Source organism: Gopherus evgoodei, chromosome 2 (genome assembly GCF_007399415.2).
Source record: "Gopherus evgoodei ecotype Sinaloan lineage chromosome 2, rGopEvg1_v1.p, whole genome shotgun sequence".
Taxonomy (NCBI): Eukaryota; Metazoa; Chordata; order Testudines; family Testudinidae; genus Gopherus; species Gopherus evgoodei.
In genome coordinates this window covers 297,268,000-297,281,927 of record NC_044323.1, presented here as the reverse complement: position 1 = coordinate 297,281,927, position 13,928 = coordinate 297,268,000, and the positions used below count along the sequence as shown (strand labels likewise).

The following is a 13,928-nucleotide window of genomic DNA, read 5'->3' as shown; positions in this document are numbered from 1 at the left end:
TGTGCCACCTTCCTGCTGCACCGGTCAGATGTCCCCTGCACACGCCTCTTCCCAGATGTTGCCTGGAATCGTCCCTGGGCCTTAGCCCTCTCTCGGTAGCGGTGAGAGCAGGGTGTGGGCCTGGGGCTAGGCAGAGGGACAGCAGGGGACATGTGAGCACTGTACTGGGGGATGGGGGTGTCACGGAGTCCCCGGGCGCTGCTCTGGAACTGCTCCCCACAAAGCCAGTCAGGACTTTGGGGAGCCTCCTCTCCCTTGGAGCAGACTTGTTCAGGGCAGGAAGCTCACACGTCTTCACCTCCTGGGTCTCTCCTTGGAGCATTCAGCATCCTCTGCCCCTCCGTGCGCTTCCCACAGCGAGCCCCGCCCCAGCGGGGTCCTGGGGAAGCCACAGGGTTCTGCCCCCCCACTTTGCAGTCAGACGTGACTCTCAGCCAGCCAGTAAAACAGAGGTTTATTAGATGACAGGAACAGGGTCTAAAACAGAGCTTGTAGGTACAGAGAACTGGACCCCTCAGCTGGGTCCATTCTAGGGGGCAGTGAACCAGACCCCCACGTCTGCACTTCACTCCTCATCCCCAGCCAGCTCCAGACTGAAACCCCCTCCAGCCCCTCCTCTCTGGCCTTTGTCTCTTTCCCGGGCCAAGAGGTCACCTGATCTCTTTGATCAACTTTAGCTATTCCCTTGCAGGGGGAAAGGGCCCCAACCATTTGTTGCCAGGATACAGTGTGTCAGCCATTTATGCACAATGGAGACTTTTAATGCATTGGGGAAACTGAGGCACCCACACAGTATTCAGAGGAAACATTAAGAACAGTCCCACTCGTCATAAGGATCTGCATGGGCACCGAGGGGGGGGTGAATGAATAGGGAGGGGGTTTCTCAGCCTGTCTTTCCACAGCAGCGGCCTCAACAGAGACGGTCACCAGTCCCAGCACCATGCATCACCAGAGCTCCTTGCCGGAGATGAGGGAGGAGACCCAGCTGACGAGCGCCCGCCGGCTCTGGGCCTTGCTCCAGGGGGGCATCCGGGCCACTATGGAGAAGGTATGTGGTGGAGGAAGGACGGGGCAGCCTGAGGCCTGGTGTCCCTGCAGGCGCAGGAGAGGGCGGTGCCAAGCATGGCCTGATCATGGTGGCTGCTGACACTCCCCGGCCAGGCCACGCTCACACCACTACACCTGCCCGCTGGCGGCGCATCCATCGGGATCTTGGCTCACCTCATTCTACTAGACCCAAACCCAGGCCTTCTCTGCATCCCTTGGAGCCATGTCCGAGCAGCGGCTGAGCCTAGAAGCCCCTCGCCAGGGCTCTACGCTTCCCTCTCCCCACGCAGCTTCTTGCTGAGCCAGGCTAGCTTTGCCCTGTTCCTCCCCACCTGGAGCTGGGACTGAATGTCCCCAAAGGCCATTCCCTGGAGGTTTCTCCTGCTGGCTCCTAAAGCCCCAAGCAGCAGGATGCAATCCTCAGTGTCTGCCCTCCCGCAGCGGGCACGTGACAGGAGGTGCCTGAAACCATCCGATACGCAAACATCACCCGCAGCATTCAGGTGCTCCGGTGCCCCGTCAGTGTGTATCGCACCGCGACCACCCTCCCCATGGAGCCATCAGGCACCAGCCTGCACCGTTCCACTCAACTCGGGATGCAGCAGGACATGCTGCGACTTGCAGTCCCCGAGTGGCCCTGGGGAGCCTGGGGGCCAGCCCTGCCCTATGCCGAGTTACCTGCTGAGCAGCGCGTTGAGGGCAGTGGGTCATGGCGCCGTGTGACTCCTCCGCCTCCTCGCAGATGAAGAAGGAAGAGCTGAAGCCTGCCCAGCTGACCCACGGCCTCCAGCACCTTCGTCACCTCAGCTTCCTGCAGCCCGTGCGCCACGTTGCCTACAACAGCAGCGCCAGCCTCTTGGTGGTCCTGGACGCGGAGAGCCAGCTGCACCTGCACAAAGAGGATGGCTGGCTCAGCCACAGCACGCAGGCCCCGGAGCCCATCGTGGGCTTGCTGTACGCCACCCAGGTCAACAAGTATGTGGCCTGGGACCAGAGCAGCCTGCAGGTGCTGGGCCCAGCCTTCGAGATGCTCTCCAAGGTGCTGGCCCCGCATGGCATCCGTTGCTGCTGCTACAGCCCAGAGCTCAATCAGGTGGTGACAGCTGGAGCGGGCAGCCTGTCCGTCTGGGTTTTCCGCTATGGATTCCGCCAGCTGCAGTGCCAGGCCACCGTGCAGCAGGGCCTGTCCCCTCGCGACACCTTCACCCAGCTGGCCCTGGACACCGGCGTCCCCCAGACATGCTTTGCTGTCTGCGGCACCGGGGTTGCTGTCTTCAACATCTCCCAGGGGGAGCTACTGACCTTCCAGAGGGACCTTCACAACAGGTGACAGCTGCTCTAAGGAGTGGGGCGCCGCCCTGCCAGCCCTGGGCATCCCAGTGAAGAATGAGGCCGGCACCCACCCTAGGGAACCTCACACTCATGGGCCCTGGGCTGCTGCTCCATGGGGAGGGGATGGGCAGGAGGCGCTGGGTGGGTTCCGGGTTCCCCTCCCTAACTAGCTGTGCCCAGCATTGGCATGGACGTGTGGACGGATGGGGCTGGCCAGTTCTATGCGTCACCGCCAGGACTCCCCACTGCATGCTGGGACCTCTGGTCTCTCTGAAGCTCGCGTTCAGAGGCTGCTCTCATCTCTATGTTCGTAAAGTGAGACGGGCCCACGCGCTGCCAGGTCGAAGGCTGCACTGGCAGCTGCTGCCCCTGCCCTGGCTGGAGCAGGCGGTGGGACCTTCTCCGAGCCCTCCCTGCCCATCCCTGGGTGGTGGGGCAGGCGTTTCGTAGACACTGCAGCTGAGAAAGCCCTGCCAGGCCCCCAGGTGTGTGCCCCCAGGCCCAGCCACCAGTGCAACTTGCCATGTGCCCTGGGGCTTGTGCAGTCATGGGGTGACCCTGCCTGTGCTGGTGCTGGTGCCCTGGGCAGGGGTGGGGCGCCAGAGCCGGCAGGAGCGCTCATGGCTGCCTCTCTCCCAGGGCCATCACTGACATCACCTATTGCGAGGCAGGGGCATGCGTGGTGACGGCCTCCCGCGACACCACCATCAAGGTCTGGGACAAGAAGTGGCTGATCCAGACAATCTTCGTGGGACACACTGGTGAGGGCGGGGAGCTGAGCACCCTCCCCACCTGGGACGCAGAGCAGGGCGCTGCCTGAAGCTGCTGGTCCCTGCCACAGACCCCTGTCTTGCAGGGAGAGACTCTGCTGCCCTGGGGCTCCACCTGACCCCTCTGCCCCCTGCCCAGCCCTGGAGATGGGGGAGGGGGCTGCCCTCACACTAGACTTGCTCCCATGTGGCCCTCAACTGGGGATTCCTATCTGGGAGCAAACCTGCCCTTCCGACTGGCAGCGCCCCCCTCTGGGCAGCCTGGGCATTGCTCTGACTCTGCCTTCCTCTCTGGCAGGGCCTGTGACTGCTGTGACCATCTACCCCCAGGGGCCCCTCATTCTCTCTGCCTCCCAGGACGGCACCATTCGCACCTGGAACCTGCAGACCATTGACCAGGTGGACGAAGTGCATGTGGCCGAGGTGGTGGAGCAGCTGCAGACGCACCGGGAGGGGGGGTACGTGGTCTCGCTGACCGGCTCCACCATGGACCTTTGGAAGGTCAACCAGCTCTATTCCCTGCACACCCGGCTGGGTGCCGCCGTGACGCGCCTCTGTACCGTTGACCTGAGTGCCGTGGGCAGCTTCCCAGTACGGGCTGTGTGCGTATGCCAGGACTCCACCGTGCGGCTCGTGGCTGTGCACACTGGCCGCATCCTCTCCACGCTGCTGCTGGACAGGCCCTGCCAGGCCGTGGAGGTGGCCTACTGTCTGCCCAAGGAGACCCTGTTCGTGCTGCTGGAGCTGGGCCAGCTCCTGAGGGTGAACACTGCCGTCAATCCCATGAGCATCAAGAAGATGGTGGTGCTCTGGAGTGAGTCGGCACGGCCCTGCTGCCTGCTCCTCTACAGCCACCTCGTGGACCCCGAGAAGGCCTACGCCCAGTGGCAGGAGATCGTGGAGCAGAAAGGGGACAAGAAGGCCTGGGCACAGCTCCCGCTAAAGCTGCAGGACAAAAACAGGTGAGGATTAGACCCCGCACTGCTCCCTCCAGCCCCTCAGAGATGGGGCGTTGCGGGGAGCAGGGCGGGGAGCTCTCAGCAGAGGGCGCTGTGGGGACTGGGGCAGGAGCACTGGCTGGGGCAGGGAGCTCCTGGCGACCCTAGCCCTGGTCTCTCCCAGTAGGGGGCGCTACCGAGAGCGGGGCAGGAGCATTGGCTGGGCGGGAGCTCCGTCCCAGCCTCTCCTAGCAGGGGCGCAGTGGGGGGCGGAGCAGGAGCGCTGGTGGGGGCAGCCCCCGGTGACAGCAGCCCCAGCCTTTCCGGTGGGTTCGCTGTTGTGAGGCTGTGGTAGTCTGTGGCTGTGCCGCGGGTGATGTGCATCGCCCGCAGGTACCTCCTAGTGCTGGGGCAGGAGGATGGCTCGCTCTGCGTACTCCAGTGGTTCACCGGGCGTGTTCAGTACCAGGTGGAGGCTCACGGCTCGGAGCGGGTGACCGCGCTGGCTGCCTACCCCCTCGACACCTGGATCATCTCAGCTGGTAAGTGCGCTGAGCGCCGGGCGGCAGGGCTTTCTGTGCACCCCCAGGGATCGCCGGACCGGGGCAGGGATCCCCACAGAGCCCTTGGAGGGCAGAGCCCTCCCTGTGCAGTGATGGCATGGATGGGGCCGCAGGGGGCAGGGGAAAGGTCCTTGGGGGCTGGAGAAGTCCTGGCCACAAGGCTCGCAAAACCCAATCGCTAAAGAGGGAGGGAACCGCAGAGCAGAGGGGTCAGTAGGAGAGTCCATGGGCCTTGGGTGCGGCCTGGGAGGGAATTTCCCCGTCCCCCATCCTGGGGTGGGCAGTATGTTCCCCCATCCCCAGAGGTCAGGACACTCCACCATTCCCCAACCCTGGGGGAACCAGGTATTCCCCCGCCATCCCGGGAGAAAGGCAGATGTTTCCGCCATGACCAGGGGAGCAGGAGCTGAGGGATTGTCCCCCATTTCCATCTGTTTCACGTGTTTCGTCAAACTAACGAAAAGCTCTATGACGGTGGCACCTGATAGGCGAAGTCTAGGCAGTTTGCAGCAAGGCCCCTGTGAGCGAACCGCCCAGGGCCGGTGCAATCATTTAGGCGGTCGCCTAGGGCGCTAGGATTTGGGGGGTGGCATTTTCTTCGGCCGCCCCAGTCGCCACCGACATTTAGGCGGAGGGAGCACAAGGAGGGCCGCCTGCAGCAAGTAAGGAGTGGGGGGGGCAGCACGCAGGGGAACTCCTCGCTCCAGCTCACCCCTGCCCCGCCTCCTCCCTGAGCACACCATGGCCGCTTCACTTCTCCCACCTCCCAGGCTTGCAGCGCCTAAGGTGCTCAGGGAGGAGGCGGAGCAGGGGTGAGCTGGGGCAGTGAGGGTGCCTCAGGGCGGAGGGTGGCATGTGGGGAGCTGCCGCAGGTAGGGCACCTCAGGGAGTGGGGGGTAGCTGCCATGGGAGGGGGGCGCCTCAGGGCTCGGGGAGGGGGGCTCGGGACGGGGGAGGGTGCAAGGTGGAAGTTTTGCCTAGGACACAAAACATTCTTACACTGGCCCTGCTACCGCCCCAGCCAGGGCACAGCACATGCTAGTGGGGGCTGGTGGCAGCCAGACCGGGGCCTGCTGCAGCCCAGCGTGGGGCCCGTTGGGAGCAGCCTGGCAATGCCCCCTACCTGGCCCAGTGCAGGTGGCGATCGCATGGTGAAAGTCTGGCGCATCTTCCCCTACATTGACGAGTGCCTGACCTTGCTGCTGAGCTTCTCCTGCCAGCATCCCGTGCTGCACTTGTGCCCGCTGGGCTCCACGCTGGGCGCCGCCATCCAGGACCCCGAGAGTGCCACCTACAGCATCGTCCAGTACGACCTGCTGGCCCAGAGCCGCCAGGAGCACGGCCCCGAGGATGACCCGCTGGATGAGATCGTGGGTAAGAGCCTTGCTGCCCGGCGGCTTCTGCTCCTCCCATCAGGGCCTGCGTAGGCACCCAGAACAGGAGCCTGGGATCAGAGGTGGGTCTGGGCATCCAGAGGGGTAGCAGTGCCCCCTGGGGAGTGTCCAAGCCTGGGGTGTGGGGCAGGGAATGGTGTCCCATGGGGTGTCCAGACCCAGCAGAGGGATAGCGGTGCCTGATGGCGATTACCCTGCCCCAGATGGGGCGAAGGAAAGGTGCCCCCCAGGAAGTGTCCGGCCCCGGGAAGTGGGGAAGCAGAGTGTCAACCTGCCTGCTGTGACTTCAGGGCATCAGTGCCAGCCTCAGGGCAGAGTGCTGGGAACCCGGCACAGCCCCACATCGGCTGTGAGTTCTGTGTTCGATTTCACCAACCAATTACCAGGTGTGAGCTCCTCAGCCCCACAACAGCCTAACCGGGGAGTCACAGACAGGCCCTGTGGTCGCCCCCATCTGTCCTGCCACCTGTGTGATAGCCGGGCCCTTCCCTCAAGGATACAGCGACAGTCAGGTTACTCCCTGTCCCAAAGGACCCGGCCTCACCCCAGGGCCCCTGTGCTTCAGCTCTCATACCAAAGCCCCCACTTGTAGCCAGCCCTATAACAAGCTGTGGAAAGCTTCATTACATGGGAAAGGAAACAGGAGAGTTCTTGCTGAGGTTAAAGCAGATGAGTTACAATCTCAATAAAAGAACAGGAGTACTTGTGGCACCTTAGAGACTAACAAATTTATTTCAGCATGAGCTTTCGGGAGCTACAGCTCACTTCTTCGGATGCACAGAATGGAACACACAGGCAGGAGATATTTACACATACAGAGAACATGAAAAGGTGGAAGTATGCATGCCAACAGGAAGAGTCTAATCAATTGAGATGAGCTATTGTGGTCAGCAGGGGAAAAAAACTTTTGAAGTGATAATTAAGATGACCCATAGAAGGTGTGAGGAGAACTTAACATAGGGAAATAGATTCAATTAGTGTAATGACCCAACCACAGTCATTACACTAATTGAATCTATTTCCCTCTGTTAAGTTCTCCTCACACCTTCTATGAGTCATCTTAATTATCACTTCATTGGGTCATTATTATACTATATGTCCTAAGGGCTAGCCCAGGCTGAGCACTGGGGATTTCTTGCTTATGCCTAGAAACCTGCCCCGGATTCTGAGCAGCATAGAGATAATCAGTCCCTCCCTGTCAGGGATTTTTATTCCCCTCCCCCCATGTGCTCTAAGCTGTGAACTCAGCTGACAGGAGGAATCCACTTGCACGACTCATCTTCAGGGCCAGGGGCAGGAGGGCAGAACAAACAACATCTTGTGTCCTCTTTATCGTCCCACAATGGTCTGTCCGGTGTCGATAGGCCTTCCCCGTGGGGCAGGATGTGACACCTCCCGCTGGAGCCAGCACTTCACACTGGTTAGTGTCGCTCTCCTGCCTGGTGAGTTACACAGTCACAGAGGCTCCCAATCCAAACACTCAGATGTTCCCTTGCACTAGGAGATATGGATGTGAGATATGAGATTGATGCTGGCAGCAGCTCACCCCCATTCCATACAGTCTAAGCACGACCCACATTCTGATGATCCTCACACCCGTCTGAATGATGCTCACACTCAAGGGGGCCAGGCCGGTTCCAGTGATGTATTTGTCGGGGTTCCCTTGTGACAAGGATGTCACAGAGTCCCTGGGCGATGCTCTGGAACTGCTCCCCACAAAGCCAGTCAGAACTTTGGGGAGCCTCCTCTCCCTCGGAGCAGACTGTCTTCAGGGCAAGAAGCTCACACGTCTCTACCTCCTGGGTCTCTCCTTGAAGCATTCAGCATCCTCTGCCCCTCCGTGCCCTTCCCACAGCGAGTCCACCCAGCGGGGTCCTGGGGAAGCCACAGGGTCCTGCACCCCCACTTTGCAGTCAGACGTGACTCTCAGCCAGCCAGTAACACAGAGGTTTATTTAGACAACAGGAACACAGTCCAAAACAGGTTTTGCAGGCACAGACAACAGGATCCTCCCCAGTTAGGTCCATCTTGGGGTCCCAGGAGCCCCACAGCCCCCTTGGGGAGTCAGAGCCCTCTCTGTCCTTCCCTCCATTCCCCAGCCAGCTCCTGAAACTCCTCTCCCGCCCCAGCGTCTCCTCCCCCAGCCTTTGTTCAGCTTCCCGGGCAGAGCTGTCTCCTGGCCTCCAACCCCTTCCTGGGTTCTCACGTTACCTGCTCAGGTCTCCTCCCTCAGGCCAGTCTCCCACCCAAATGCAGACCATCCTCCCAGGCCAACCCTCCCCACTCAGCATTCACAGGCCACAGTAAGAACAGTCCCAGTTCATCACAAAGGGGACCTTGGCAGGAGTTGACACCTGGTCTGGCAGTGTCACGCTATGCCTGTGGGCTATGCCCTGCCTGGGTGAGACATGGGGTGTAGCCAATTCATGATGCTCCTACTCCCCCCAGTGCATGCTGCATGGGGGGGCCAGCCCCAGGCTGGGGGGTTTAATGGCAGCTCTTCCCTGCCCCATAGGCCTGTGCTGCTGTCCCACGCTGAAGATCTTTGCGTCGGCCAGCAGGGATGGGTCGGTGAAGGTCTGGAACGCCCAAAACCAGCTACTCAGGTGAGAGTCAGACGCTCCTGCCAAGTCAGTCAGCACCATCTGTCTGGGTCTCTCCCCGGATCCTGCCCATGCTGCAGTCCCTGGGGGGGGGCTTTGGGTGGCTTTGGGTCTCACAGCCCAAGATGTTAACCTGCCCCTGTCACTACCTGGAGCTGCACAGTGTTACACAAGGTCTGGGATCCCGGGGGCTGAGCCAGCTCGGCCCCATGGCAAACGCCCCATGAAACGTCCCGTCACCCTGCACAGGGAAGTGGCACATCAGTGCGAGCGCTGGACACGTCAGGCGTTCCGTAGGCTGGCACGGTGACAGCGCCCATCGGGCTGTTCGGGGAACAGAAATCACCTGCCCCATGGGCCCGGGCTCCCGGCCGTGGGCAATCGAGAGCCTTGGCCAGGCTCAGCCGCAGCGTCTCTCGACGTGCTGGTGTGGTTGGGTGGCTCAGACTCCGGCTCCCTTTGGCCCCAGCAGCAGAGACTGATCCAGGGCCTCAGGACTTTAACGACTTTCTCTCACTGCTCGTGGCTCAGCTCCCACTTAGGGCCCAAGTGCAGGAACAATTATCACAACAGGTCCCTGTGGGGAGGTTCTCGCAGCCCTGGGGGTCCCCTCTTGTGGGGAGGGCACAGCCTGGCAGGCAGAGCAAATCCATATGTGTTGCCATTTACCTGCTCCCAGTCTATCTGCTGGCCCTCTCTCCTCTGTAGCCAGTGGGATCTGCGATCTCCCATGGTTGAGTCCTGCCCTTGTTGCAGCTCGAGGCACAGGGGCTGCTGGGCAGGGGCTCCCCCCACCCAACGGGCCAGGGTGCTGGGCCCTGCTGACCCCCTGTGCTGGGGATCGAGCTGCTGGGCAGTTGCTGAGGTTTGGGGCTGGCTAGAGGGGCTGCTGGGTCTGGCAGGCTTACCCACTCCACCTGTCCCTGCGCCGTCAGCTGGGGAGCTCAGCACTCCAGCTGCAGCCGCCAAGGGGCAGGGGCCGGCAGCTAGTCCAGGACAGAGCCACAGAGAGAACCCAGGAGTCCTAGCTGCCATCCTGGGCATTAGCCACAAACCCACCCTGGCTTTGAAGGGACAATCCCAGGGAGAGCTGCAGCTTGGGCCCCCTTTACCGCCCTCCCACCCAGCCCACTAGGAAGCCCCCACCTCAGCTTGGGTCTCGGATGCAGTGTAACTGGGATACGGTGTCCAGACCTCCCCTGCCGTGCAGTGTTGCTGTGCATTAGCGAGCAGCATCGGCGTCCCCCCCCCAGTGGTGGTGCAGTTCCCCAGTACAAACCCAGCCCCCAGGGGCACCGGTGGGGTCATTTACCTGGCCTCCGCAGAGGAAGGACCTGGGCTGAGCTAGAGTCATGGCCCGATGCGGGGGGGCTCTCTCCTCAGGCACCTCAAGCTGAACACGATCCCGGAGAGCCTGGCCTTTGGGAACGAGCGCGGGGACCTGCTGCTGGGCGTGGAGCAGCACCTGCACCGCATACACCACAGCAAGTACCTGCCCAGGCCGTATCTCACCAAGGTACGGCCGGAGCTTGAGGGCAGCATGGGGCGGGCGGGGCGGGGCCCCGTCACAGGCACACACGAGCCAGGCTGCTCAGGGATACCTGCCACGGGGCCGTGTCTGTGCACAATGTCTGCACAGACTAACCCTGTACCAGACCCTCCAACACTGGGCACTGGTCGGACACCGTCTGCTGGGAGAAGTGGGGCTGGAGTCGCTGGGAGCTTCCCCCAGCCAGCACCCTGCCCCAATCCCCACAGCGCCCCTGCTGGGGCAGGCCGGGGCTGGGGTAGCCGGGAGCTCCCCCCCAGCCAGCTCCTGCCCCGCTCCCCACAGTGCCCCCTGCTGGGACAGGCCAGGGCTGGGGTAGCCGGGAGCACCCCCCAGCCAGCTCCTGCCCCGCTCCCCACAGCGCCCCCTGCTGGGACAGGCCGGGGCTGGGGTAGCCGGGAGCTCCCCCCCAGCCAGCTCCTGCCCCGCTCCCCACAGCGCCCACTGCTGGGACAGGCCGGGGCTGGAGTCGCTGCGGGTCCCCGGAGATGCAGTGTGACTCTGAGTGGATGACGTGGGGGGACCAGTTCTCTCCCACCCCTGCCATGTGTGCGGCTCTCCCCAGGAGCCCCCTGCCCCTCCACAGCAGGCAAGACTCAGGGCCTCTCTCTCCTGCAGCTGCTGTGCATGAGCCTCCCAGAGCCTGTGCAGGACTTGCCTTTCCCCCTGAGCGACGGCTCCCTGCGGCCCCTCGGCCAGGACGCCAGACAGCGGTTACTGCTGGAGCCTCCTTCCCTCGCTGTCAAGTGAGCCCAGCCGGGGTCTGTCCCACTGCCAGGCCGGGTGCTCCGCGCCCCTGCCAAGTACACGGCTCCACACCGCCATGGCTGGAGATTCTCCCCCCACCCCCCACTCCCTGGGTGCACCCCACTGCCAGGCCGGGTGCTCCGCGCCCCTGCCAAGTACACGGCTCCACACCACCATGGCTGGAGACTCTCCCCGCACCCCCCACTCCCTGGGTGCACCCCACTGCCAGGCCGGGTGCTCCGAGCTCCTGCCAAGTACACGGCTCCACACTGCCATGGCTGGAGACCCTCTCCCCACTCCCCGGGTGCACCCCACTGCCCGGCCGGGTGCTCCGCACCCCTGCCAAGTACACGGCTCCACACCGCCATGGCTGGAGACCCTCCCCCCACTCCCCACGTGCACCCCACTGCCAGGCCGGGTGCTCTGAGCTCCTGCCAAGTACACAGCTCCACACCGCCATGGCTGGAGACCCTCCCCCCACTCCCTGGGTGCACCCCACTGCCAGGCCGGGTGCTCCGCACTCCTGCCGGCCCTGGCAGTGCCAAGTACACAGCTCCACCTCCCAAACCCCTGGGTGCACCTACTCTGCCATGGCCAGAGCACCTCCCCCCTCCACCCCGGGTGCACCCACACTGCCGTGGCCGGGGGACCTCCCCCACACACATGCGCTAGGTGCACCTGCTTCGCCTTGACCAGAGCACTTCCCCCCTCCACCCCAGGTGCACCCGCTTCGCCATGGCCGGAGACACTCCCCCTGCCCCCCCACTCCCTGGGTGCACCCGTCATAGTATAATTCCCAAATCTGAATCTTAGCATCCAAAATATGGGTACTAGCATGAATTCCCCTAAACTTAATTACCAGCTTAGATCCTGTAGTGCTGCCACCAATCAGGACTTGGAGTAGAGCACCTGATAGACTCTGGTCTCCCCCAAAACCTTCCCTGGGGACCCCAAGACCCAAATTCCTTGAGTCTCACAACAAAGGGGAATAAACCATTTCCCTTCCCCCTCCTTTCTTCCTCCCAGCTCTTTCCCACCCTGGGTACACTAGGAGATCACCGTGATTCAACTCCTTGAATCACCACACAGAGAGGAATGATACCTTCCCCCAGAGGCAATCCAGATTCAACTCCGTGATCTAAAACAAAGAGGAAATTCGCTTTTCCCTTCTCCCCCCTGCTCTCTTTCCCTTCTCCCCCACCAATTCCCTGGTGTATACAGACTCAGTTCCTTTGAGCCTTAACTAGGAGAAAAAAATCAGACAGGTCTTAAAAGCAAAACTTTTAATAAAAAGAAAGAAAAAAGTAAAAGGTTTATCTCTGCAATTTAGATGGTAAAAAGTTACAGGGTCTGTCAGCTTATAGAAATTGGAGAAACAGCCTCCTCCAATAGAAATACAATTTAAAATACTTCCAGCCAAATACACCTTTGCACATAAAGGAAAACAAATAAAAAGACTGTACCGCCTTTCTACCTTTATACTTACAAAATTGGAATAGAAGATTAGAGAGCCTGTAGGTACATATGGTCACTTTCAGAGCCCAGAGAGAACAAAGCAAAACTCCAAAAACACAAACAGAGGCTTCCCTCCACCGAGATTTGAAAGTATCTTGTCTCCTGATTGGTCCCCTGGTCATGTGTTTGGTTCCCTGTTTATTAACCCTTTACAGGTAAAAGAGACATTAACCCTGAACTATCTGTTTATGACAACTCCACTGCCAGGCCGAGTGCTCCGAGCTCCTGCCGGCCCTGGCAGTGCCAAGTACATGGCTCCACCTCCCAACCCCCTGAGGGCACCCACTCCGCTATGGCCGGAGCACCTCCGCGCTCCACCCCGGGTGCTCCCCTCTGCCCCCACTCCCTGGGTGCACCCCCACTGCCAGGCTGGGTGCTCTGACCTTCTGCCAGCCCTGGCAGTGCCAAGTACATGTCTCCACCTCCTAAACCCCTGGGTGCACCCGCTTCACCATGGCCAGAGGACCTCCCCCACACACATGCACCAGGTGGACCCACTTCGCCATGGCCAGAGAACCTCTCCCCCCCCCCGGGTGCACCTGCTTTGCCATGACCAGATCACCTCCCCCCTCCACCCCAAGTGCACCCGCTTTGCCATGGCCGGAGCACCTTCCCCCCCGCCCCCACTCCCTGGGTGCACCCCCACTGCCAGGCTGGATGCTCCGAGCTCCTGCTGGCTCTGGCAGTGCCAAGTACGTGGCTCCACCTCCCAACCCCCTGGGTGCACCCACACCACCATGGCCGGAGACCCTCCCCCCGCCCCCACTCCCTGGGTGCACCCGCACTGCCAGGCTGGGTGCTCCGAGCTCCTGCCGAGTACACAGCTCCACACCGCCATGGCCGGAGGACCTCCCGCACACACATGCACCAGGTGCACCCACTTCGCCATGCCCAGAGGACCTCCCCCCCCAGGTGCACCCGCTTCGCCATGGCCAGAGCACCTCCCCCTGCCCCTACTCCCTGGGTGCACCCCCACTGCCAGGCTGGGTGCTCCGAGCTCCTGCCGAGTACACGGCTCCACACCGCCATGGCCGGAGGACCTCCCGCACACACATGCACCAGGTGCACCCACTTCGCCATGGCCAGAGGACCTCCCCCCCAGGTGCACCTGCTTCGCCATGGCCAGAGCACCTCCCCCTGCCCCTACTCCCTGGGTGCACCCCCACTGCCAGGCTGGGTGGTCCGAGCTCCTGCCGAGTACACGGCTCCACACCGCCATGGCGGGAGGACCTCCCCCACACACATGCACCAGGTGCACCCGCTTCACCATGCCCAGAGGACCTCCCCCCCCCCCGGGTGCACCCGCTTCGCCATGACCAGAGCACCTCCCCCCTCCACCCCAGGTGCACCCGCTTTGCCATGGCCGGAGGACCTCTTCCCCTCCCCTATCCAGGTGCATCCCGGAGAATCTCATTCCCATACTCCCTGGGTGCACCCATGCTGCCATGGCTAGAGGACCTCCCCACCCTG

General features: G+C 62.1%; 1 protein-coding gene across 4 annotated transcripts in view; it reads left to right on the top strand.

The window, feature by feature from the left end:
• The window catches only part of LOC115647224 (WD repeat-containing protein 97-like), a 31,173-nt gene that overhangs the window by 1,349 nt on the left and 15,896 nt on the right, over positions 1 to 13,928 (top strand). For 3 of the 4 annotated variants that reach the window (XM_030554063.1, XM_030554061.1, XM_030554064.1), the window contains exons 3-11: positions 903 to 1,048; positions 1,790 to 2,373; positions 3,019 to 3,140; positions 3,448 to 4,111; positions 4,481 to 4,629; positions 5,788 to 6,024; positions 8,560 to 8,650; positions 10,031 to 10,163; positions 10,815 to 10,942. In XM_030554063.1, coding sequence (XP_030409923.1) covers positions 903 to 1,048; positions 1,790 to 2,373; positions 3,019 to 3,140; positions 3,448 to 4,111; positions 4,481 to 4,629; positions 5,788 to 6,024; positions 8,560 to 8,650; positions 10,031 to 10,163; positions 10,815 to 10,942 — 2,254 coding nt within the window. The remainder of the gene's footprint in view (positions 1 to 902; positions 1,049 to 1,789; positions 2,374 to 3,018; positions 3,141 to 3,447; positions 4,112 to 4,480; positions 4,630 to 5,787; positions 6,025 to 8,559; positions 8,651 to 10,030; positions 10,164 to 10,814; positions 10,943 to 13,928) is intronic. The other variant, XM_030554062.1, reaches the window with a different exon arrangement.